At 38.4% G+C, this 25,187-nt stretch overlaps 1 protein-coding gene across 1 annotated transcript; it reads right to left on the bottom strand.

Annotated features, from left to right (window-relative positions):
• Positions 1-1,802: 1,802 nt before the first annotated feature.
• On the bottom strand, positions 1,803-25,132 carry snx29 (sorting nexin 29). Its single transcript, XM_022233669.2, has 19 exons — positions 24,856-25,132; positions 21,969-22,180; positions 20,870-20,913; positions 20,396-20,570; positions 18,859-18,991; positions 15,531-15,633; positions 14,086-15,093; positions 13,032-13,128; positions 12,353-12,420; positions 11,963-12,026; positions 11,359-11,487; positions 10,673-10,758; positions 9,951-10,020; positions 9,496-9,649; positions 8,828-8,880; positions 7,818-7,914; positions 7,370-7,510; positions 6,527-6,666; positions 1,803-5,621 (listed from the first exon to the last, which is right to left on the bottom strand). Exons 2-19 carry the CDS (start codon positions 22,166-22,168, stop codon positions 5,513-5,515), a joined length of 2,871 nt encoding a protein of 956 aa, XP_022089361.2. The 5' UTR covers positions 22,169-22,180; positions 24,856-25,132; the 3' UTR covers positions 1,803-5,512.
• Positions 25,133-25,187: the final 55 nt, after the last annotated feature.

Raw genomic sequence — 25,187 nt, 5'->3', positions numbered from 1 at the left:
CAAAACACTTTGTCACGTCCGTTCGTTAGCTTTTGCAAACTCACTGGAAGGGGATCCCGTAGCTTTTTCTGCACAATTACTTGAATTATTTGCATTTATTTCTTTTAGTGAATTTAGCATTCAGAATCTTCATTTTTAACTTTGATAACTTTTTCATTTCCTGTATATATCCTGTTTGCCATTTCTTAGACACATTACTCACTGCATTTTCCTTGTAAGAGTATCCCGTATTCAGTATCCAGTATGCAGTATTAGTCTGCTTTTCAATTCTCCAATTCAGTCAACAGTTAGCTTACAATTCTATCGCAACCTTCTTGGTCGTTCTTGCGAATAAAGTTGGTAACAACGCTGAATCAATACTGACTCTCATGACGACCCTATACACGTTTAGCAGCAAAATGACAAACCATCAGCGGTGGAAGGTGTCAGTTTTATTTCATACTATGTGTTTTCCATCTTCTGTTTCATCACTTTCGTTATTTTTGCTCTCTCCTCTACATTTTTCGGGGGACCCTTTATCCTCGCGATGGCCGAGCACACCACCAGCAGGCGTGAACTCAGCGATTTCACAAAACCATGAAATCCGAGTCGGCAGAAGGCGGTCGAGAGAACTGGAACACTGTCTAGCACTGTAATACTTTTCAAATTGGGCAGGATCGATTAACAGGTCCAAATTTTTTCCCTTAAAAAAATAGTGTATATGGGAATTTGTCGCCAAATCCTCAAACCAGAATCTTTCAAGGAAATTGCCCAACCCAGCAACAAGCGATTTCTAACTGGAATTGGCCGATCCGAAATATTAGTTCTGAGATTTGGCCGGCCCAAGGTTTACGTTAAAAATTAATTACAGCTATTGAGTAACGCTAACATAAATCTTGTGAACATGGCCTTACATTCTCGCCATTGTACATGATTCAATTAAATTTGATTTGCAATGAACAAAACCGTAGGAAGCCTTTTTTAAAATTTAGGCTGCAAAAAGTTGTGAAAACTGGAGTGGAACCGATGGGAAATTTTCAGAGGGTTCACATAGCGTCCAACATACTGCTTCACAAAACCTCACGAGGGTACAAGAGCGTGATAAATTAATTTCTCAAAATTACCACTTCTTGCTTTCCACTACTCCCCTTAAAATCTTTCCAGTAGGTAAATATTAACTTTTTTGTTTAGAAATAACCCCCTGTACACCAACAAATGAGCACTAGTGTACCAAGTACAGAGGTGGCATTTCCAGGGGTCTCGCAGAGCAAATCAAACGAAAGGTCATTCTGCCATCTTTCTTCTTTTGTTAATTTTTTGGAAGGATAAAATTTTCCTCCAAAGCTGAAAAATTCCTCTAAAACTCTCAAGTAGGGCCAGTGGCGGATCAAGCGAAATGTGGTGGGGTGGGTGCATTCGTGTCTGGTTTTGAATGCTCGTGTCCACATTCTGTGTACATAAATCCCTCGATTTTCTGTATAAAACTGTCATTCATTCAACAAAATGTGAAAGTAATTTGCAATTTATAAACTTCACGCATTGTTGAAAGCACTATTTTGTTTCCTTCATCAAACATTTCAGCGTGCTCACATGCATTTCACAGACATTACTGTACCAATACTGTTGGAAAATACTATGCATGGCGTGATCACAATTTGCAGACCTTTTTTCTGTTTACATTCTAGTTTACTCCAAATTTGAATGGATTATCATTATTTAGGACTTCATCTCTGTATTCCTAACTTTCCCATAATCAGTGCTGACTGTACGTTTCCATCCTGTAAACAACAACCTTCCCAGAAGTCACAAGGATATCACAATAATTACTTTTTCAAATTTTATTCATCAGCCCGTTTCCACACATTTAAACACACTCACAAACCCCCAAGAGTTACCATTAATAATTGTCTTGAAAAGAGTACAGATCTTTTAAAAGTGTTTGCAACATAATACTCATTGAAAAGTAAGTCTTACGATGAAGCAGATACTCTGTATATTACTATAAAATGCAACAAAAATATGATATATTTGGTATTATTTAAAATTCATGAAAATACTTTTGGACAGTGTACATAGTACACACAATATAAAATACAATAAACCTATTTGAATTTAGCATTTTGTGTAGTTTTATACTGAGAATAAGTAGAGCACTATTCAAAACCATGCTGGTAGTTTTCTCTTTAGCTGCATGCCAGAATGGGACCAATTCAGGTTCCAAATGAAAAAAATCAATAAAAGCGGTCCTTATTATGAAGAATGCCTTGGGAAATTTGTCGTCTCAATTTTTAACTCCCTAGTATAAGCTGAAAAAGATTAAGGAAGAATTTGTTATGGTGTAAAACTGTTAAAGATAATCACATTTCTGAAAATCATTATCAGGCATGTGGAGAATTTTCAAAGGTAGTTTTAATGTGCAACACTAATTATTATTAAAAAGTTAAGGTCACAATGGTTACTATTATCAAAAAAACCATTGTGACCTTAACTTTTGGAAAAAAAACAACAATAAACTAAAATAACCATGAAAATAACCTCCCCCTCCCGATTTTTTATAAAAATAATGAAAATCATCTGGCATCAATCAATATTGCAAGCAACCATTTACATTAGGGCTTTTAGCCCAGGGTGTTTCATACTAGGCCTACTAGGCTTTGGATTTAAAATATCAGAGCTTGCTTGGGGAGTCGTTTATCATATTTTTTTCATAAATTGCTGCTTAGAATTTTACTTTACAAGTCATTCCATATTTCGATTTCAAATGAATTCAGAAAAGCAGATTATGATACAAACCATGCGTTACTTTTATGGGGATATTATTTCTCTTCTCAAAAATACGTCTGACCCTGACCCACTCCACAGATGAAAATATGCAACAAATGAGCAAACTTGTAAACAAACAGTTCAAACACATTATTGAAACCATATTGTTTACAAACAAAAAGAGAAAATAACCAAAGAATTCAATGTTTGTGAGGAAGATGTTAGGGCTGCAGGATGCCTCCAGCTCTTTCCAATTTCCATATTTAAAAATCATCAAACCTGTAAAGCCATATCTGAATCACTTGGCTACAGCTTGAATTTACACACAACTAAATGAGTAGTGGCTGCAGCCATTACCCAGAGTTGTGTGTAATTTCAAAGCCACGGCCAGGTATTTTAGACACAGCCTAACAGTAATTGATCCTCAAACTGTTTGGGGATTTTGGCCTACATGTGTTTTACTTAACATCTGCCATGACAAATTTAATATTAACTAAACTGGTCATGGCAAATGGGTCGTGCTTATTTTGTAAAAAAACAAGTCTTTCTAATTAATGTGCAAAGGCATTCACCTTACTTGATTACATATCATTTTTCTATTACAAACTTTTTTTTCACTCCTGCATATCTAATCAAAGCATACTTGTATTTTACAAAACTTCTATATTCATGAAGTAACGACAAAACAGCCTATTCAGAAAGCACATTCAAACATTACACGCAAGACCCAAAAACACAGATACGGTGCTTACATTCAGTCATGGTGATCTTTGGAATTAAGATCACGTTTTACAAAACCTTGCATCACTTCATTTCAAGACTACTAGGGTGACCTCAGTTAGAATGCCATTAATGCTGGTAAACACTTGGCATGAATGAAAATGCAAAGTTTGTGATGTCAAGACAAATATTCATTGAATTTCTTACACTGAAAATGTGAACAGCACTAAAAACACCAAGTTTATATTCTTGTTGGCTTTCCCGCTAAATACGAGCGGGCCTTTACAGGGAGAAACCTTCCTTGCATGATGCACATACACACTCACACATCCTTCCACACACACCCACAAGTTATAGCCTGCAAAATTGCACTTGTGCATCAAGATGTAACACATATTGACATATTCCTACATATTAGCAATTGCAGCGTTACAGACGAGTTGCAGTTAGTAGACAGAGTCCATGACTTGAGACACTGCAAGAAACACAGAAGATTTGACCAAAACAAAGGAGAACAAAACGGGAGAATAAAGGATGAAACATATGACATACCCCCTCCCCCCATAAACTTCAAACCCTGTAAAAGGTGTGTGAGGTACCATCTCTGCAATGGCTTGTAACTGAGGTCACCACATTAAGCTAAGAATTTACAGAATACATTATTTAAAAACAGCAAAGTGAGTCAGAGTTTCCCTGCGCCGCTGTCAAGAGCACTGTATTATTTAAAACTACTATTATTGCAATAGTTGCTTTCAAGTACGGAACTTAAGTTTCTGACACAGGCACTTTTGGGTCAGTCACTTCTCAATCTGCTTACCTGTTGTCAGCTTCATCTTGAGGAAAAATGATGTAAAAAAATGGAAATTGAGTAAGGCAGGCTCAGCAAATAAGGACTCAACCAGTGTTGTAGTCGAGTACTTTCCGAGTACCAACGTTCTCCGCAAAATACTGAACTGGGTATGACGGAATAAAGCCAGAGTGCACAGGCATTTGATGGTAAATGTGCAAAGGTAAGATTACAAAATAAATGTTAGACTTCAGACACTCCCAGTTGTGTAAAATTTAAGTTTTGAGGAGAAAAGTACTCGGAAGGTACTCGGCCAAGTACTTCTGTCCTAAAAAGTTAATTTTAGTCAAACAGTGATGGTCTGAAGTCATTATATTGCTTTGTAATCTTACCTTTATGCATGTACCATCAAATGCCGATGTACTTCAGCTTTGTTCCCTCCTAACTAGTTAATATTTGGTAGAGAACTTGGTTCTCAAAAAGTACTTGACTACATCACTGGACTCGACTGACAGAACTTACTACACTGAATGGCTTTTAAATAGCATGATTTCTCTGCATTTAGCTGTTTAACGGTTAGCAGAAAAAACTGTGCTAACCAATGCACTAAAAAACATTTCACAACATGGGCATTCCAAAAGTTACAAAAGCACGGAATGTCTATTGATGCACAACTATTTAAATTGAAATCTGTGTTTGAATTCACCCTGCTTCATGCAATACTTAGTGCTAACAGGCTCCATCATAACTTGAACAACGGCTCCATCATAATTTGCACATCCAAAGGAGGGGTTGCTGAAAGGGGCCACTGGCCTTCCTCAAAGAGGCAATTCTATATCTGCCAGCTCATTCAGGTTAATGAGGAAAAAGCAGAGTGTTACTTTGAGTGGTATTGGCAGAATGTATTCAAGGAATTGTTACATTACAATATGGAACCATGTCACAACCTTTAACACACGTTGGAGGAACCATTACATTAATGGACAGACCTCCAGATAAGCTTTGTCAATTTGGTGTCTGTGCTTATTAGACAAGGTTATATACATGTGTAAAACCTGCAAACGTAAGTTTCAAATATAAAAAAGACCTCTCACAAGACATGGCAGAACATAACTTTAAAAATCACCATTTCAGGGATCATTTAAAAATGTAGAGTGGTACATAAGTCTAAAACAAAATTCCGCTTTGCATTTCAATATGTTGAAACTTGATTTAAACAACTGGTAAAATGCTGTTAATGGTAATGAAGGCCACAGCAATACTTCATAATCCATCGTAAGTAGGTGTTTCTGGTACCGCTTGCCGTCCAGCTACGAGTTTATTGGATCTGCTCGCACTAGCAGGCCGTGTCTGTTTCCTTGTCGGCTCATCCCTGAAATTAAAATCCCTGACTTATTAATGACAGTTTGAAACAATTTTCCACATATTGACTGAGCCAGTTCTGTATTGAAAAAGGTCAATTGAGACCAAAGCACCTCCTCCTATGTGTAAATTGGCGTATAGCTGCGCTGATAGGGCCGACCTCAAGCGTAAGCATACTGATGTCCCTGAATGACCTATGACATGCCTCCTTTTGGGCAAGAACTGTTGAAAAACTAAACTTGCTCATTACCACCAACCTGCCAAAAAAAATAAAAAGCACTTGGAGAAAAAATCAAGGTTTGAGAAATGGTCACAGACTGACATCCAATCAACAGGATTTGAAATGTTCTCTGTTCAATGGCCACAGAAACAACAAATCAACATCAGCCTTCTTGGCAATATTGGCTCACACAGCCTTGTTTAGTAATGAGTATATCATTTTACGTGGAGATCCAAGACATGTTTGTTCGAAACACTACTTGGGGACAAAATGCACTCTTAAGTCTTAAAAGTTGTCTTTCACCAAGTTTGATAGAAAGGTACCAGCGTCCAAAACTGTACTTTACGTTTCAATTTCCACCAAAACAGCAATGCATGCAAAATGCAAAGTGAGAGATGTGACTTCTCTTTGGGTGACTTTTGTGGCAGTGCTGTATCCAGGTTTTGAGTTGGGGGATATGGGAATTTTTCTGAAAGGACTGTCTGAACTTTTTAAATTTGTAATAGCGTAATTCCCTCCTATTTTTTGTGTTAGCATTTCAAATCCCTAAAAGAAAAATTAATTTTTTTATTTAAAGCCTGACAACCTGTCGAGAGGTGCAAGTTGCTCCCCCCCATCCCTGTTGGATACACCAATACCTAGTGGAGTTCTACCATTTGTAAGGAATTACGGCAGTCATGTCATATATTACTTACTTGAAAAAAGGCAAGACACTCAAGAGTTTCTCTTTGCATGGGTTCTCAGTGAGCTCACTGGAGTTATCAACAAAGAAGTTGACCACACAGCGGATATAATGCTGCAATTTCTTCCTTCGTTCCTCAACAAATTTTGAATCCTACACAAGACAAACAATCTGTTTATTGCAGGGCTACGTTTTGAACTATGAGGTGTTCAAGACTTCTCTTGATGGTTACTTTGTACTGGTACAATTAACTGATTTCTGACTTACATGGGATCACACACAGCCGGTGCATTGGAAACTGGATCTAATTATAACCACATCAAAAGTAACAGGTCCAAATTGTGTATTTCTGATGCATCTTACCTCAGATATCTTTATTGAAAATTTAAAATCCCAAGATGCACTGTGGGACAAGTCTACTTGTGCGAAACTGTTCCGAGGATTAAAAGCAACTCTGATACAGAAACAAGTATTGCAACCAAGGCAATTTTCCACAAGTCAAGTCACAAGTCCAATTTTCCCAAGTGTCAAGTCATCTTTCAGGTCTATTTGACATGGCACTTGTACACTTTTTCTGACATACTTTCAAAACAATGTGACCTGAGATGTTTAGCGAAATGGGTCTGACCTATCTGCTTTTATAGATTTATTTCAACAACAGTTGGTAATGCTAATAACTCAATTTAATTCAAGTCAAGTCCTGAGTTATTTTCTTCCAAGTCAACTCACAAGTCTTTTTTTTCCTAGTTAAGTCAAGCCTCAAGTCAAACAAATTGCCACTCAAGTCAGACTTGAGACCAAGTCAGCCATTAGATAGTAACTCGAGGAGAGAACTGTGACTGACTGACTGACCAACCTTGTTTCCAACTGCTTTCTTAGGGGGGAAGTCAAAGGTGTTGACAATGGCATGATTCTTGCGTATTCTAAGATGCAGCTCTCTAAACTCTGTGTATCGTCGGTAGACATTCCATTCCTCGTCACGGATACGGACATAAATCTGTAAAGGAGACAACAGAAAGTTGATATAATACCTTATTAGAAACATTTTGTTTGACTTTCCAATTGGCTGTGAAAACTTCAAACTGTAGCCTCACTCTTCACTGGCAATGGTTTGTGCCAACTTTGTCTGCTGCCCTGACTCTGTCCAGCGCCAACTGGGGGCAAGCCCGAGTATGTCAAATCAGTTGGTTATCCAGCCGAACTGAGTTAATTAATGGGTAATTCCAGAAATTAGGGGTCCATTTTGTTCATGTCCCTTTCACATCTGACATATGATTTTGTACAGCTCGTCATTAGCAATTCACCTGGTAGACGTGGTACGCCTCACTACCTCTCCCCCTGAGGAAGGCGGAGGGAATCCAGATGTTGACCAGCGCTCGCTGATTAGACGAAAGTGAATCACTGGAGTGTCAACAGAAACAATGACATATCAACTGACATCGACATATCAACTGACAATGACATATCAACTGACAAGTTGACAAAATGTGTCTCTAATGGTTTATGATACAAGGCAATTCCAGCAAAAAAGAAGAAATGGTCATGCTGTCACCGACATAATTATCATTTGTAATTCATAAATAAAAAAGAAGTTTAAAAAAAATAAAATTAGACATAAAAGGTATTGGAGCTACCTATTACTTTCACTTCTACTTTTTGAAAAACTTCTGTTTGTTTATGAATTACAAATGATAAAAAGGTAAGTGACAGCATTGCCAAATTCCCCTTTTGGAACTGGCCTGTAGCAAGACCCTTGCAGATTCTTTATTCTCATGACTGGCTACAGCATGGCTAGGTGGAATTCACACATATAAAATTCGTGTCACATGTGTACCAATGCACAAGCCACATGACAATTCAGATCACGCTATTTCTGTAAGTAAAATGCCCAGTCAGATTCTTCTCTCATTTTCTGTTTTTCTATAAACTTTGAAAATGAATACTGCTGTATAGTTTAAACTTTGCGTTTCAGAGTTCCAAAGTTTTAGTCAAGTGTATTCAAACAAGCATTACTCAGATTCTTCCAAGTTTGCAAATGATCGATCACACATGGGCCTTGTAAGTCCTGGGTCTTTTACAGTTCTTGAGGTGCACAGATTACCGTCTAAAGCCAATCAATTTATATGGAGTATGGGAGAGTATGTACAAAGAGATCAACATGTGTTTGACCGTGAGATCAAATGTTTTACAACTTCTTAGGGAAATTGAGTTTGGAATTTTACAGAACAGGATTGATGAAATGTTCCTTTCAAAGTGCAAGGTTAAGAGTTATCAGGTCTGTAAATGGATATTTTGTAATCAAGTTTGTAATTACCTGTCACTCCCGCTGTTTAATATTCCGACAGCAGCTGTCTGGTCACGGGGTAACTGTTGAAGAAAAAGAAAAATAGAAATTCTCACATGAAGAAATGATGAGTATTAGATTTAAACACGAATATCAAAGTATCATTTGCTACAAGGACAAAAGGAACCAATATACAGAACCCTGGCCTAAACCAAGCGTGCAATTACACATAACTTGCTTTTGTGTGGCATGGAATATTTATTCAACACCCACCCCATCACAAAGCACTACAACTTTTTAAAACACGTCTGACAGGGAAACTCAGAGTGACCAAAATGTTATGTGGTAACTAATAAAAGTGTCAAACATTTTATCTTTTATCAGTAAGACACAAAAAACCAACCACTGATTAGTGTTACATGTGAATGTTTTACATGGCACCTTTGCTTCACCTTGGGTGCCATGTGCCCCTCAGGTGTAAACAATGTAATCCCCAACATCACAGCAGGCTATAACTGTTAAATAATAATAAATAATATGCATAAATAGTCAAGAGCAAATTGATCTTGCTGGTTAGCGCTTCCTAATCTAATGAGAAGTTGTAAGGAGAGGAAGGTCCTATGACAAGCGAAATGAGCATGTTACTATCTTGGGGGGGGGGGACAGGGGGTTCAACCGCATCATGGGTGTACACTCACTGGTCCCCTGAGGTCTACCAACTCATCCTGCAGCCTGCGGACCAGGTTGTCACGCTGCTTGAGCTGCCTGCTAAGGTAATCATTGAACTCCATCAGCTCACCATGCATCTCTGCTACCTGGATCAACTTTCGTTCATACTCCTCCACTTGATCACTGTCATCAGTGTGAGAAAGAGATCTTTAAGCCCAGAGTTATCGTCATTTATTGATATACCTTTATGACTACGCTATATTCAAAGCTTGATAAGGAAGGACTTGAACCCTGGACCTCCTGCTTACTAGTACATATATATTAACCACTCAACCACATGCTGAGAGTTGTTGAAGCTGAAAACATTGTGCTTGCTCATGAATTGCAGGGATGGGGTGTTTCCATGTGCAAACCTACATGTAGAAATCACTTGCAGAAGGTCAAGGAAGTTGTCGTATGCTGTAAAATAACTGGTCCCCCTTACCTTTGCTTCAATCCTAGCTTGGGTTCAGGAATAGGAGGCTGGGGCTCCGTGGCACGGATACCAGGAAGACCTACACCAAGAATGGGATTTCCAAAACAAGTTTTCATCTGCTGCTTTCAATATGCAGGAATGGTCCTCGGCCATTCCATGTCAAAGTGGACATTAGTGGAAAACTAATTGTGCAAACTGTTATCAATCTTGTGATAATCCCCAATTCATAACATAAGAGTTTTTCACATAAACAGAAGTGGAAATACTATTATTTCCAGCACCATTACCTTATATTTCCACATTCATTTTTTGAAAAAAAAATCTGTGTTTCTTTTAATGATAAATTACAGACAACAATGATGGCAGTCAGACCATGACCAATTTCCACTATTATATGGAACTGCCATTCAACAATTTAACTTGTGGATTCAGAACAAAATGTTCAAAACTTTAACAATGAATGAAAGCAATAAAACCTAAATTGAGCATGTACGTTGCGTTGTTCATTAACCAGTTTTGTTAAACGATAAATACCCAATCTTCCGCTTTGAGAATTCTCACTGAAAAAATTTAATGGTCCATTCATTCGGATCCCCAATTTGAAACGACTCTACTGAAAAATTGATCCAACACTTGTCAGTACCCTTGCAAATTTGACCCTAGTTATCCTAGGTTGTCAAAAAGGCTTCAATTAAAGTTTCTACAAAATGTGACAAGCTTTGTACATGTACCTTCAATTGCTTGGGAACCATCTCTTCTCAGCATCTGCACAGCACCTACATATTTCTTCAGCTGATGTTTTAAGACCTCATTTTCCCTACAGGTGACATGAAGATCAAGAATTTTACCATGACAGGTGGGAAAAATAGCTATTTGTGAGAGATCTAAACGCATTGTAATCTAGAAATGATATCTGGCTCATTCACTTGTTGGAGTACTTTTTACATGGCAATGAAATCCCTTAACCCAAGACAAAGTTGCCACATGACATAATTTGAAGTGGCCCTTGCATTGTTACTGACAGCACAGAAAAAATGCATGTACACTGTTGGCAACAGAACACTATGGCTCAAAGATATTAGAGTATTACATAGCTAGTCTTGCCCAAATCATGTGATAAAGAATATTGATTATTTCTTCCATACAATTATTGAAAATATCTTTCTTTTCAGAGAATTCACTAGTGAAGTAAACTAATATTCCAACCATTTTGGGCAGGTATGTCACATGTCAGTCCTTTCACAAAAATGCAAATCAAATGTCACTCTTTAAATTGATAAAGCATCGTTATTGACAAGCTCTCTCTTTGTTGAAAACAGCGGTGATGCATGAAGTTTGTCCTTAAATATAAACCGAGTCACAAAAAAATGAAAGAATATTGATGTTTACAGGACTATGGCTGGCTAGTGAGGGATACCTTGTCAGGGCACCCAGTTGAGTTAGTAGCTTCTCTTCCATCTCTACACTGTGGCATTTGAGTTCCTCCAGCTGGGCTCTGATGGTACCAGTATGCTCCATCTCACTGTCAAGAAGACTCCTTAAAGACCTGATGATTAGCAGTAGAAAAGAACACCTGGTTGATGCCACATTGCAATCAAATGGTAAAACAACCCAACTTGAAAACTTGAGCTCTTACTTTTACCCCATTTTAGGAAAGAAAAAGGAGATCGGATGGAAATTGAACCCGTATGAGGGTAATTCCAGAAATTAGGGGTCCGTTTTTTTCGTGCCCGTCACATCTGACATATGATTTTGTAAGTTCAGAACACATTTTCTAATTTCCAAGAGTGATGAATTAAATCAAATTACCAGCCACACAAATAGTAATAGTTTAAAATCAATTCGGGTGATATTTCCATGTCAAATTACAAAGGTCAGATGTAACAGGGTCACAAAAATGTCACACTTTTGGACCCCTAAATTTCTGGCATTACCCTTGAATAAAATCACTTGTTCAAGCAATGTAAGTGATGACAATCCTCACCACCATAGTTTCTGTCCAGAGAGAAGGCTTTTCCTACCTGTTCTGCTCTTGCAAGTCATCATTCCGATTCATCATGGCAAGTACTGCTTGTTTTAACTCATCTGCAACGAACAATATTTCAAGAATATCAAACACTGGTGATTCCTCAGCCCCAACTGCCTTAAATTAACCCAAATCCACCGCTTGGATTGGTAGTTTTTTGCTGGATTTAGGAATGTAAAACCAAGCCACTACTAATTTGCATAGGGTTCAATGTCTCAACCCTGGGTACAAAGAACACAGCATTATTTACTAGAATTCTGTCCAATTCTGGATGCTCCCAAGCAACAATAACAAAATATAGTAGTTTAATAAGCTTCATTATATATTCAAATTAAAATTGTTTCAAGATTGAAGAGCAGTTATTTAAAAAACAAAAAAGCTTTACCGTTGGACATTGTCTGGTATGAGGAGAGTGTGTCTTCTGGTGTTCCTGGATCCATTGTACTTTGTATGCTGAAATAAAAAAAGGTGAATGCAGAATATCAACAAATGGAAAACATCTTCCCTGGATGTATTTGTTTGTGTCCACAAACAATGAGAAAATGTTGTCACTGCTCAATGACAGGCATGAATTACCAGTTATTCATGTGTGCCAACAAATTTCTCACCCTTACTTTTTGAGTCAAGATAAATAGTCCCAGGAATTTCTGTCCAAGTTTTTCATGGCATGAGAGACTCTTACAAACCACCCACTGACCAAGGATAAACGGTGATCCATGTATATAATCAGACAACATGGTTTGTATAAATGTACCTTTGTACAGAGGTCAAACATTAAAAAATGGTCACCAAATGTACACCAGTTAATTTCCTTGCTCAGGATGGCAACTGTTAAAAATTGACTCTTCCTATTGCAACCATTTGAGGATTTATAATAACAGAGCCACTTCCCTTTTTTTTATTACCCAACGATTTTCCAGTATTTCTAAGCCCTTTGCCCCTTTCAAAAAATAAGCATGTATTTGGTGATCATGGCTGCACTTATTCTATTCCAGGCAAGCCTTTTTGTGAATTGCAGAACTGGTCTATGCCATGAAATAAATCAGAAAAAGACACTACTGTACCTTTCCTTTAAGCTTTTTTGTGCCAGGAGTAAACCAAGTGCAGCATTCTCAGTCTCAGCACCAAAGCCTAACATGCTGGAATCAGTGGACTGTGTATCTACATGTAGATGAAGACAAATGACAGATATCTTGCTAGGAGCCTACTCTTGGCTCTACTGATATTTTCATATTGCATGAAATATGAGTAAGAGGACTTGTATATGTATACAACCTGAAGAACAAAGATGGAAATGAGGTTATTAATGGAATGACGCTCAATTAAGCAAATGGTGTCATTCTGTTACCAACCTCCTAACCATTCATAATTAGCAAAATAGTATTTGTTTGACACGACTTAAAATGTTAAGCTTCATACTGGTGCTAGGCGTACATGTGCTTCAGCTGTCCTTTTTTCTACATGTAGTTTGCTAGTGAAAGTATTCACACAACATCATTTTCAATGTGTCAAAATGTTGCCATGGAAATGCCCATTACCAAATTTTGCCCTTGCAAAATCAACATGTATGCTGCCGTTCCTGATAGAGTAAAGAAAAATAACACAAACAAAATATGTTCATAAACTCTGCTTGACAATGGGCACCAAGAAATCCATCGAAATTTGACTGGAAATGAGTGTTAAGTTTAATTCAGCAGAGAAAACTACTCTCTGGTTTAATTCTTCAGCGTGCCTGCTGATTCACATAAAACAGGTTTAGTAATGTTCAAGTGATGACAAATATTTATAACTTGAAGGCTCCCTTTCCCTGATTTTGTGTCCTGTCACAAAACAGTAATTATGCTTCAAAGTGAATTCATTTAAGTATTTCTCAGTCACATATGTAGTCAAGGCATCATTTACGCTTAATGCAATGATTATAGCAAGCAGTGCTACTTCTAGTTACTTAAAATGCATTATTAAACAGTCATCAACTGGATTGCTTTTTTGGGGATGGAAGTGCTCACTTTCCCCCAAAAACGTCTCTTTTCTTGAGTGCATTTAAACTCGGCGCTGGCACCCAAGGTACACAGTTCATACTTAATTTTAAACCTTTAATGAGAACTTTCATGTTTGTACCTTGCTGTGAGGCAGAATCCTCATTAACTGGATACATGGCAACTTCTGAATCATCATCACCCCCACCAATGATATGGAAGCTCTGTCGAGATGGAATAGACCTCAGCTGGGCACTGTCTGCAACTTCCAAGCCTTTAGGGGGTGTGCCTTCCACTGTGTCTGCGTCGAAGCTGCTGGACTCTGAGCCAGTCTTGGGGAAGACCTCCTGCTGGCGGAGTCTGTCGGCAACGCTCTCTGCATCCAGTGTGGCTCGCATGTGGTCATACTGTTGGATGAACGCTGCATTGTCTGGCGTTGGAGGTGGTGTTTTGGCTGGGAAGGATGTAGCGAGTTGCTGCACTGTTTGGTTGATGAGGCTCCCATTGTCCGGATTGTTGCCGTTATCCTGCTGGCGTGGAATGTTGGCAGTCGTACTTTGGGAAGGAATTTGGCTAGGCGCTTGAGCATTCTGTGTCGCACGTATCTGAACTGGGATAGGCTGGCTTGGTTGTGCAAGTCCATGTATGCTCTGGCTTGCTTCAGCTACGTGTGGCAAATACCGACTTGAATTGGCCAGTTCTTTGTCACTGTCTTCCCTTGGAATGGATGCAACAGAAGCAGGAAGATTTGGCAGTGATTCGTTCGAAACAGTTGCTCCCCTTCCAGGCAGAGACTGTAGGTGTGCGTGATTAGTACTGTTGCTTAAAGGCTGTGCACTTGGCTGGCTTAAATCTGGACCTAGTCTGACCTCGGGCAATCCTGCACTGGTGTCCGACATGGTCTGAACTTGGCCTGATGGCACGTTAAACCCAACAGTTTTTTTGCTGACATTGTTTTGACCAGCCTCCTTAGGAAGGCTATCCTTGTTCCCTGCAGAGTCTTTGCGAGGTCTTGGATGGTGATGCAGACGGGAGGGAGGTGACCCACAGGACACCACAGTGCTCCCTGAGTCATCATCGTTGAAGGAAACTATGGAAACAAAGCTTTTCTTCTTCTTTTTCTTCTTCTCCTTTCTGTCACTTGTTGCACCTGGACAAAGTTTTTAAAAACAAATGACAAAACATCTACAATTATGCACGAAAGCAACATTATAATAGGGGACTACCGCTTCAACCCCAAACAAGTCTAATATGAGACGGTTCATGAGTGACAGGATCATCTGATGTTCTTCTTGAACAGTTCAGGTCTACTTTAGTATTCTGCTGTGGGCATCTCAGATGACTGCGTTACACTTTCCATGTATACCTCCCAAATAGATCCACAGCAAGAGAAACATTATGAGGACATATCTGGAGACTGGTGTATAAAAGTATTATCCCCCATTCTTGTAGACAAAAAGGGATATGCTGATTTCAATTGTATATTCTGGTAATTGTAATTCACACTGAGAGTTAAACCAGACCAGGCTTCATTACTGCGAAGGAGCCTGATTCAGAACCTGACTTTCCTAGGCATTTGTGTCTCACCTGTAGTTGTGGCTGTGACGTACACTGGCTCTGGATCTTGTTGTATCATACTTTCTGAGTGAATGACCTCAGGTGCTTGGATCAAAGAACTCAGGCTGGGTCCCTTTCAATGGAAAATACAATTGAAAAAAAAAGAATGTTTAAAAAAGCAAATAAATATGCTTAATTTCAAAACGGTGAATATTTCTTTTTTTCCAATTCCAACACCAAGTCCCACACAACCACAAAAATTTCATCTACGGGTGCATGTACATGTATTTCAATGTACACGTAATGTCAGTTTCACAAAAACAAACCATCCAAAAATCCAACACACAGATTTAGTCAGACTGGTACCTCTTGGACATAAAATGTAAAAGCCAAAGGTCTGCATCTTTGACACCAATTTTCAACTTTAGGCCAAATTTGGGCTTTCCATTTTCCAATGCTCACTGCATGGAAACGATTTCTTTTTAAAGAAAAGGGTCTCTGAATGCACAATAGATTTTATCTCCCACACAAAAGTCATTTTCTGACCCATTCCATACACATTCTATTTGTCTTGTGAATGTACATGTATGTGTAATTTCAAAACCCACACCTACATTAAAGGCATGTACTGTACATGTATTTGGCTGTATACATGTATGCACTGATACCTCATTTGGACTTTACCATACCACATGCTGAGGAAGAAATGAAACCAGAAGCCAGAGTTTCCCAATTTTCACAACCAGGTTATATTTCTAATTGTATACTTGAACACTGGATAACTACTGCTTTAATTACTTTTCCTTTGGAATAAGAGACCCCAACAGTCCTTGATAAAACCTGCACATGCACATCTGACCAAGTACATGTACCCCTTTTGCCAGGTCATATTCTTTCTTTTTCTGCTTATACCAAAACCAGACTTCAGCTGTAATGTAGGCTAACTTGTTCCATAACATGCACTGGACCTGTTGCCTGTACATACAGAGCAAAGATCAAGGCATTCATAATAAAACCTGTAAATGTTATTAATAGAACCCTCTTGTACTTTGCTTTTAAGGTAATGGAATGATACAAATACAGATGTACTTGTAACAGAGCAATGATATGTGCTATCCTATTCACAGATATATGTAGAAAAAAAATTTTAAAAAAGTAATTTCAACTTTATATGAGGTATTTTAATGGGGTGGTTTCCTGGGGAAATAATAAATGGAAAGACCAGTAGATCGGCTTTAAACTTCTGTGAAATAAGAATCTTTGACATGTAAATGTCAGCAGTTCTGAATGTACGGTACATAATTTTTCCGGAGAATATACAGTACATGTATATGTAAATTTATCTACTGACCAAGAGCTTGATGTGAAAACTTTCTGTATAGTACACGTATGTGAATATTATGCAAAGTGTTGAACACTAAATCCTTCTAGTCTCAATGAACATTTCAGTGCTATGAAATTCATGTGACACTCCTCTCCAACAAATGTTTCAAATTTGTACTCAATAAGTTGAACATTTTATTTGTTGTTAAACCCATGTTCACTATTCCATCACAGTGTACAGGCAATGTCCTTCACTGACTCTACAGAGAATGTCACACATGTTAAATGGACTAGAGCCTTCAGTTCATGCGTTGTATGGGGTCTGCAATGAGACAAGTTATATGGCCTTTGATTTGTTCCCAGAATTTATACCACTGTGCATGTACAGGCCTATCCCCTAGGACAGCATTGGCAATGCCTTGGCAGGGTATCCAAAGTCTAAGAAGCACTTTAAATGAATAGATTGGGGATCAAGTGCGTGGAGAGTTGATTTTGCAGTAATGTTGGACTACAAAACAGTGCTGTACAATACAATAAAGGGATAGCAGGTAAACTTCAAAACTTCATTAAATATGTAACCAACAAAGCACAGTGCAACCACACGAGTATATAAGTAGCTCTAAAAATGTCTTCAGAGAACAAAGGAAATAAATTTGCTGAAAATCTTTAAAACACACTTGTTTCAACAATGTTTTGGGAGCAAAACAATTAAAAAATGGGAGGAAATCAATGAACTCTGCAAACTTTCGGTGATATGGCCTTGCTACATGTACATTATTAGTTATCACACAAGTGCAGCCTTGTGGTATATGGGACACAGACGCACTACGTTATTTTGTGTTCCATGAGCACAAGCGTGATAACAAATTGACCTTCGAGCAAACTTGATGCACAGTAAAAATTGTTATCAGGGTCTTATGTGTGCAAACTCGCCACCTTTCAGTTTAAAGTAAATTTTGCAGTTGTGCATTTTGCTTTTAGTGTAATGCGTTAAGTTAGAACAGTGCATTACCCGGAATTTGATATGGACCGTGCAATACGGGGATATATCACACTGCTTGTTGCTATGGATCGACCAATCAGAATTGAGAATTAAAGTTTGCCTGAGGATAAGTACATGTACATAAGTTTGTAATGATCAGTGTAATCTGTCAACACTTGAACCTGATTAAAAGCCTAAACGAATATTTTATTGTATAAGAATATTATAAGTTTTCTATCAATGTCACTGAAAAGTGTTCCACCATGATACATGGCGAAGGGGAATCAGCCCTAGAACAATACATTTGATGTTTTTCCTTTCTTATTTAACAGAACATTTCCTTATGCTGTTGATGAAATCTAACAAATGTTAGCCTTGGGAAACCATGTAGTGTAATCTGGCACAACAAGAAACAGATATCAAGCAGTGTTGAAATCTGCAGACAACTTTTGGTTTCGGTCCATTCATCAATTATTGACAGTGCTAGTATGATAAGTTTTTATTTCACATTCATCCCTTGGGCCATGACAAGTACTCTGTTACCAAATACTCAACCAAATATGTGTAACAGAAAGTCTTTGTTTTTGTATTGATTTTCTTTTATTTTAAATTTTTTTCTCCTTCCAGTTCTCAAATACATGTACACTTTCCACATGAGTTTTTTTAATTACGTGAAATCTTTTAAAAGAGAATGCATTCTTCTTGAAATGGTTACTTTGAGTTCAATTGAATCAAATTTCAATTTCCCCACAATTGGTTCCTGTGTTAATATACAGGGCAGTTTCCAGGGGATTACATTGTAAAATAGCCAGTTAATGTCAGATTTTCTTACCAGAAAATGCTGCTGGGGACGGGGTTTTTTACCTGTAAATTCTTCAACCAAACAATTGCACTTTGACCTAATCTAATCTATGAAGGCTGCTGTTGAGAAGGGAACAAATATCAACACAGTACAAACTGACTAACTGAAAGATTTTGACAAATTGAATGACAAACTAAAACGAGAAGACAGGATAAAAAAAAAATGTTGGACAGGGTATGGTACCCTCTTACCTGTTTAGTTCCATTGAGTTCATCCTTGTCGATGTTAATGGCAAATAGTATGGAGCCCAGACCCCTAGCCATTGTTGGAATCATGCTAGATCGCTCCTCATCAAGAAGAAATGCCCATGGCTCGTAATATTGCCTATCAAAGGGGAAATCACCATAAGTGTCGTTCATGACACCATTTGAACCCCTGTTTTTCTTTACAATTCCACTGAATAGCCTCAGTACATGTACAACTTCAAATGCATCTGTTCTTTGCGTCTAAATTCATAGTTTAACTTTAGTTTCAGTCTTTGGATTGCAATTTCTAGGTGTATTGAAGGCCTTCATATGCTAAATGGAATCCTTTAATTTAATTAAAACAATGATGTCAGCTCATTAGGCAGGAGGTCCACTGTTTAAGCAGTTTTTGAATCTGAAGTTTTCACATTTGTTTTCAAATGAGACTAAGTATTCTGTTTTCGTGCTTCAATCCAACTAGCGTACACAGCAGCAAGTCAAAGAGCTAACTCAGGGATGCTTTTATTAAGTTGCAGTTTGGGTGCATACACTGCAGAAGACTTGTGTTTAGAAATGACAGGCAAAAAATTAGCTTTCTTTAGTAATGTTGGAAATAAAGACCCAATGCATCCGATGTTCGACCTCTCCTATTAATGAAGCTCCCTAACCCTCTAGGGACCACTGAAATCCTGCATAACCTTGTTGGGTTCAGCATGGTTATGGCTAATGGAACCAGCGAAGAAGACTTTATCTACACTTTTTCACCCTAATTAAAATTTTCACCAGAATAATAATAATAATAATAAAGTCTTCCTCAGTGCCAGTTTCTGCCATAGGAAGCGCTCATGGCACTTGCTCTGATTTCCATCTTTATCCCAGTCAGTTGTCCAAATGTCAAAGATTGTCCATTAACAAGAGGGTTCAGAAACTGCACTTGGGCAAAGAGATGTGTCTTTAGCATGGACTTGAAAGTGACTAAAGAATCAGCAGCTTTGATGGTGTACGGGAAATTATTCCAAATCTTTGGCGCAGCCAAATGAAATGACCGAGACCCTCACAAATTTTTGATGTAAAAGAGTACATAATTCTATGGGTAAGAGCCTGACATACATGTATTTGAAGGGGGTTTCACCACATATCCTCTTGTATCATATGGTGGTGTGTTTAGGACCTAAACTCAAGCGCTGTTCCTTCTTTGGGAGAGTCCCTCAGTAATAAAGACTTCTTTTAAAATTTGGACGTTGCAAAGATCAGGTAAAGGTATGTGTTGCTATAAACCATAGCAACCTCCCTTTCTTGGGTATTACATGGGCTAAAACCGAAGTTAGTAAAAGAAGAAAAAAATATTATACAAGAAATATTGTAAGCATAGGGCCTTGATGTTCATGTTCTGTTCTCCAACATCATTGCCTTCACAACAGTGCCCAACATGCAACCCCAAATGGTACCTAATCATTAATTTTAATATCAGGTTAGGATAATGTACAGTTTTTAAAACTTCAGTGGTTCATTTAACAGCACATTCAGTGTCACCCTGACTCACTTGAGCATGCCTTGAGTTGCCAGTATGGAATGGAGGTATCTCTCCAGTGAACGTTCATTGAGAGTACTTCGAAGCCATGCCCTAGCCCTCCCTGCATCAGTTGTGATGTGCTTCAGGGACATGTAGCGCTGTAGCTCATGTTTAGTCAGGTTCTCACGGATGACAGGCCAAAAGGCTGTGGGAAAGGACACAAAAAAGCTCAAAGTGGGGAAAAAGGGACTGAATATTAATGAAGTTTGGTCTGCATTGGAATGTTAACTGTTGACAAAACAAAGGAAGGGTTTCAATATCAAGTTTTGTAGTCTGGGAACTGTTTGACTCACAGCTTGTAGAGTGAAATGATGATTACATAATGCTTTGAAAGAATAGGCAAAGACTTTGCTGGTGTGTAAACAAAGAATGCCCAAACCAAGCTGCAATGAAATTTGTCATTGCATGATGGAATCTGAAATGTAGGGAAGAATCTACACCCACCTTGCTCAGCATCTGGCTTGATCAAAGGGATACCTGTCATTTGCCTGCAAAATAGACAAATGACCCCAAAAAATGCCATCACCATGGGTCCAATGAAAAAGAAGTATGTATCAACTGATCCAGCTTACTTGATTCTGCACAAGCAACCAATCACACAAGTTCTTCCTTATTTGACTACTATTTGACAAATTGACTCATTAACTCTGCCATTTGTGATTAGCTAAGTGTTTGCATGATCGATGGATAATTAAGCCGCTGACCACCGCAATCGAAAACAACCCCTCTTGAAGTGCAGATCCACAAGAATCACAAAAGATACACATGAGAGTTTACAAAATAAGTCACACTCTCAGAAAAATGAATGGCAAGTACACAGGCCAACCAGTAAAAGTACATTTGCAGTAATGTAAGCACAAATCAAATAAGTTTCAAGGGTTGAATAATTGGACTACAAGGTCAGTACCTGATACAATTACTACTAGACTGGAACGATTGCTGTATGTACCAACCTGACATAGTAACCAAAGTGATTATAAACCAACTGATTTGCTAGTACATCGCAACTGAAACTTAACCTTGTGAAAACAACTGGGAAAATTGTGAAAAGAATTCCAATTCACATTCACAGGCAAATTTTCCATTTGTGAAAAAAAAAGCTGTGAAAAATATTCCCACTTGTGTAAAAAGTGTGAAAATTTTTCACAATTTGTGAAATGTATATTCATTTTTCCCAGATGGGACAAAGTGTGAAAAATGTTCCTCTTTTGAGGTTAACTTTCAATTGCAACGCACTGTATACAGCTTTTATCTCAAAACGTCCCTTGTACAATGTACACATACAAGGACTATTGACTACATGTAAAAAAATGAAGCTTGCACAATTTCTTTATCATCAAACATTGGAGATACCTATACATACCGTATGTTACAAAAACACTAGACTGCTGGGTTTGTACTGGTAATGACACTGCAAGGCCACAATTGCAATAACTGGCCTTGGTTCACCAGTCCTGTGGGTATTTCCAACCCTGCTTTTGCAAATGGAAGGAAACAGTCTCATTTTCACAAATATCAAACCTAGAAGTGACGAAATCCTTACTTGAGGGCAGTGAGCGGATTGCTAGTGCCTCGTTTCAGTCCGTGCATCAAGACAGCCTCAAACTGTGCGCAAAGACAGGACACCCTGCTGTCACTGTCTGTGGCCAGTTCCGTGCGTCCCCCAAAGCGTACTTGGCACTGCTTGACCGCATCCAGGAGGCGATCCAGCAGGTGCTGTCGCTCCTGAGGCAGGTGCTCCATGGCTGATCACAGCTGTTGGGAGATTAAGTACTATTACTGCAAGTGTGATTAGGTGTTTAGCACTCTGACAGTTTGGTTTTTAAGGCATAGACTTTTTGCTTCCTCACAGCTGCAAGTTTTGCCCACCAGTGGTTGCCCAAATAAGGCTGGCCATAAATACACCCCAAAATAATTCATCAAGTAGGCCCAAGTTTTAAAAAGTCAATTGGCTAATGAATTAATAAATTAAAAAAATAAATACTGCTGCTAAGTACTGGATGAAAATTCTTCCCTCTGACACTAATGGAATAAATGCACATTTTGAGAAAAGGCTGTCGCAAACTAAGCGTGGACTTTGTGCAAATTTTGGCTGCCCATACAAAGTTGGAAGTCAGTGTTTGTAAACAAAAGAAACATGTGGTTTCCTCAACTCCACGTTGAATCTTAAGAGGAGAGTCAAAATGCACCTTCAAGCTTCATTCATAAATACCTGGGACAATTTTTCTATTCCTATTGGTCAAAACGTGTCACGTGACCATGTATTAACGTTTGATAATGCCCACTGAGAAGTCATAATGCCTGCTGCATAAATCACGTGCTGGCACATGGATACAAGACAGTTTAATCAGGTCTGATTGGTCAGGAGTCTGTGTACAGGTGATGCGCCACATGCGCGCCAAGTTCACTGAAGGGGATTGGACAACTTTCAAAAGGAGTATACCACAAAATGGAAGGGGATGTTCGGGAAAGTGAAAGTACACTTTTAGAACTAAATTGGTGGAAATCCATCACATATTGACTTCTTTTGACTCTCTGAATAAAAAGGTATTTATGAATGGGAATAAATATGTGCTTGGCCAGCCTTGCTCAGGAGAACGAATGCTGATAGTTGTGTCCATTCTCCTGAGCCGACTGGCCAACCACATATTTATTCCCTTAGTAAAGAAGGCCAGGGCTAATCTTCCGGTCATTGTTACCAACTCACAGTGTTCCTACATAGTTCCTAACCCTACATATCCATGTTTGGTGTTATGTAACCATTTTTACTAAGTCAGAATGACAAAGGGCATTTGTATTCAATTCCCTCTGAAAATTCCTTTTACATTTTTGGGACCAGCCTTATAAAACCCACCAGCCACTCACTAGGGTGAGAAGAATACAACTGGGCGTGGTGATGACTGGTGCTGTGTATTTCTCTTGACTATGTTCCATGACAGAGCATGTACATGTCTGTACATGTAAAGTAACTTTACCTTTTCTTCTCTACAAAGGTGCAGAAGACAGTGAGTATGTTTTGAGAGTCCTGCCAACTACATTTCATCATATCTAGCCCCATCAACTTTCTTTGCAATTGGCCATATCAGTAGAAAAAGTTCATCCAGACTGGCAGTTACACTGGCCAGCATGTCCCCTCCTTAGTCCCCATCCCCCACGTTAATTTATAATTTTGTGAAAGCAGAGAACTTCATAATATACAGTTAATGAACAAAACATCTGCATCCTGCCTCCACTATTTTCCTCAGTTACTGGAACAATCTCAATGAAGATAAATCAGTGGTAGAATGTTGAAATGAAAGAATGTGGGACTGAAAAATATTCCACACTTTCTTTTAAATATTTAAAAATGTACTAAACTCTCCATAGGCTTTGTACACAACCAACAAAGTGGAGTTGTGATCAAGATCCAATTGATGTATGCTGCAGTCTTTCCAAAGTGAAAATACAGTCAAACCAGTAGAACTGGTACTAATACATTATAAACTTACAGTATGCTACACATGCTGTCTTGCGTTTAATCTGTCCTCATTGGCTATGTTCATTGTACTCTGTTGATCTTCTAATCTAACTCTGTTCAACCAAGTTCATTACTTGCACTCAACCATATACAAATCTAATCAGACCTTTGCTGATAATGCACACAACTACAAATTAATTTATCGCAACCAGTCTCCCTATGGCCTTTACACTTTCTCATGTTTCATGCAAATATCTAAAAACTGCTCAATAATATCTGCATGATTGCCTGATCTTATGCAATTGGTCACTGTTATTAGTATTACATATGTACATGACATGATTTCTCACTAATTTGACCATCAGCCAATCACCAGTTCTTTCAACTTCAAAGTTGTGCAAGATGATTTTGAAAAAAGGGAAGTAAAATTGGAAATTTTGTACATCATCGACTGTGTACATTATAAACAGGCCTAACATCCGTGACTGCATACATGTAGTCATGGTAGTCACTAGGTCTCTTATTTTGCTACTGGAAAATAGGTGGCAAAATTAGGAACCTGGTGACTACACATTCACAGACATTAAGTGTCCAATCTTAACACTAAGTTAGGGACCCTAATTAACCTTTACTATTTGACATATTGTTAAACGCCTAACATTCTAACATAGTAACAATATCCCATGCTTATTATGCCTAATGCTTAAACAGGTCCAGAACAATTGAAATCAAATGATCATAGTAAAAACAGTTTACATTGGTATAAGTTACTTTTTATTGACATGTAAGCACATTGCCATAAGGGTTCAAGCATGTCGACCATCCACGCATGAATACAACTGTGACAGATTTGGTAAACTTGTTGAAGTTGCATCATCATGTCAGATCATCCGATCTGATGGTAAATTTGTGTTTACAATGGCCAAGCATCTGAATTTGGATTCATTCTTTCCGATAAGTGGATGACACTCACAAAAAATTCCAATCACTGCACGGTCACGTCAGTTGTCGATGCGTACCCGAGCACGTGGGCTGAGTCTCGTAATTAAACTGACAAAAAGTGGGAGATTCATCGACTCATCATGTTTTGATGGGGGGAGTTTCCCTCTCCCCTGTAAAAGCTACACCGCGCAGCATCGGTTGCTGTTGAGTCTGGTCCAATACATATCCTTTGTAAAAACCTCTTAATAAGACAGGGATTCAGACATGACAGGTGACGGGAGAATAACCTTATCCACAGGGCGGAATCTACTGTTGGGACGTGTATAAATATCCATGTGTGTAATATTTTCTGGACTCGCTCAA

Source organism: Acanthaster planci, linkage group LG07 (assembly GCF_054643075.1).
Source record: "Acanthaster planci isolate LZ-2023a linkage group LG07, COTS_SCS, whole genome shotgun sequence".
In the NCBI taxonomy this organism is placed as follows: domain Eukaryota; kingdom Metazoa; phylum Echinodermata; class Asteroidea; order Valvatida; family Acanthasteridae; genus Acanthaster; species Acanthaster planci.
This window is presented reverse-complemented; position numbering and strand designations above follow the sequence as displayed.

What these genes read in the sequence shown, in the direction of transcription:
- snx29 (XM_022233669.2), bottom strand. Translation starts at nt 22,168, where the DNA reads ATGGAGCACCTGCCTCAGGAGCGACAGCACCTGCTGGATCGCCTCCTG. An exon ending in AAGCTAGGATTGAAGCAAAG is followed by an intron (nt 9,650 to 9,950) that starts GTAAGGGGGACC and finishes CACTGATGACAG; the next exon opens with TGATCAAGTGGAGGAGTATG. An exon ending in TTAAACAGCGGGAGTGACAG is followed by an intron (nt 7,915 to 8,827) that starts GTAATTACAAAC and finishes TTGACACTCCAG; the next exon opens with TGATTCACTTTCGTCTAATC.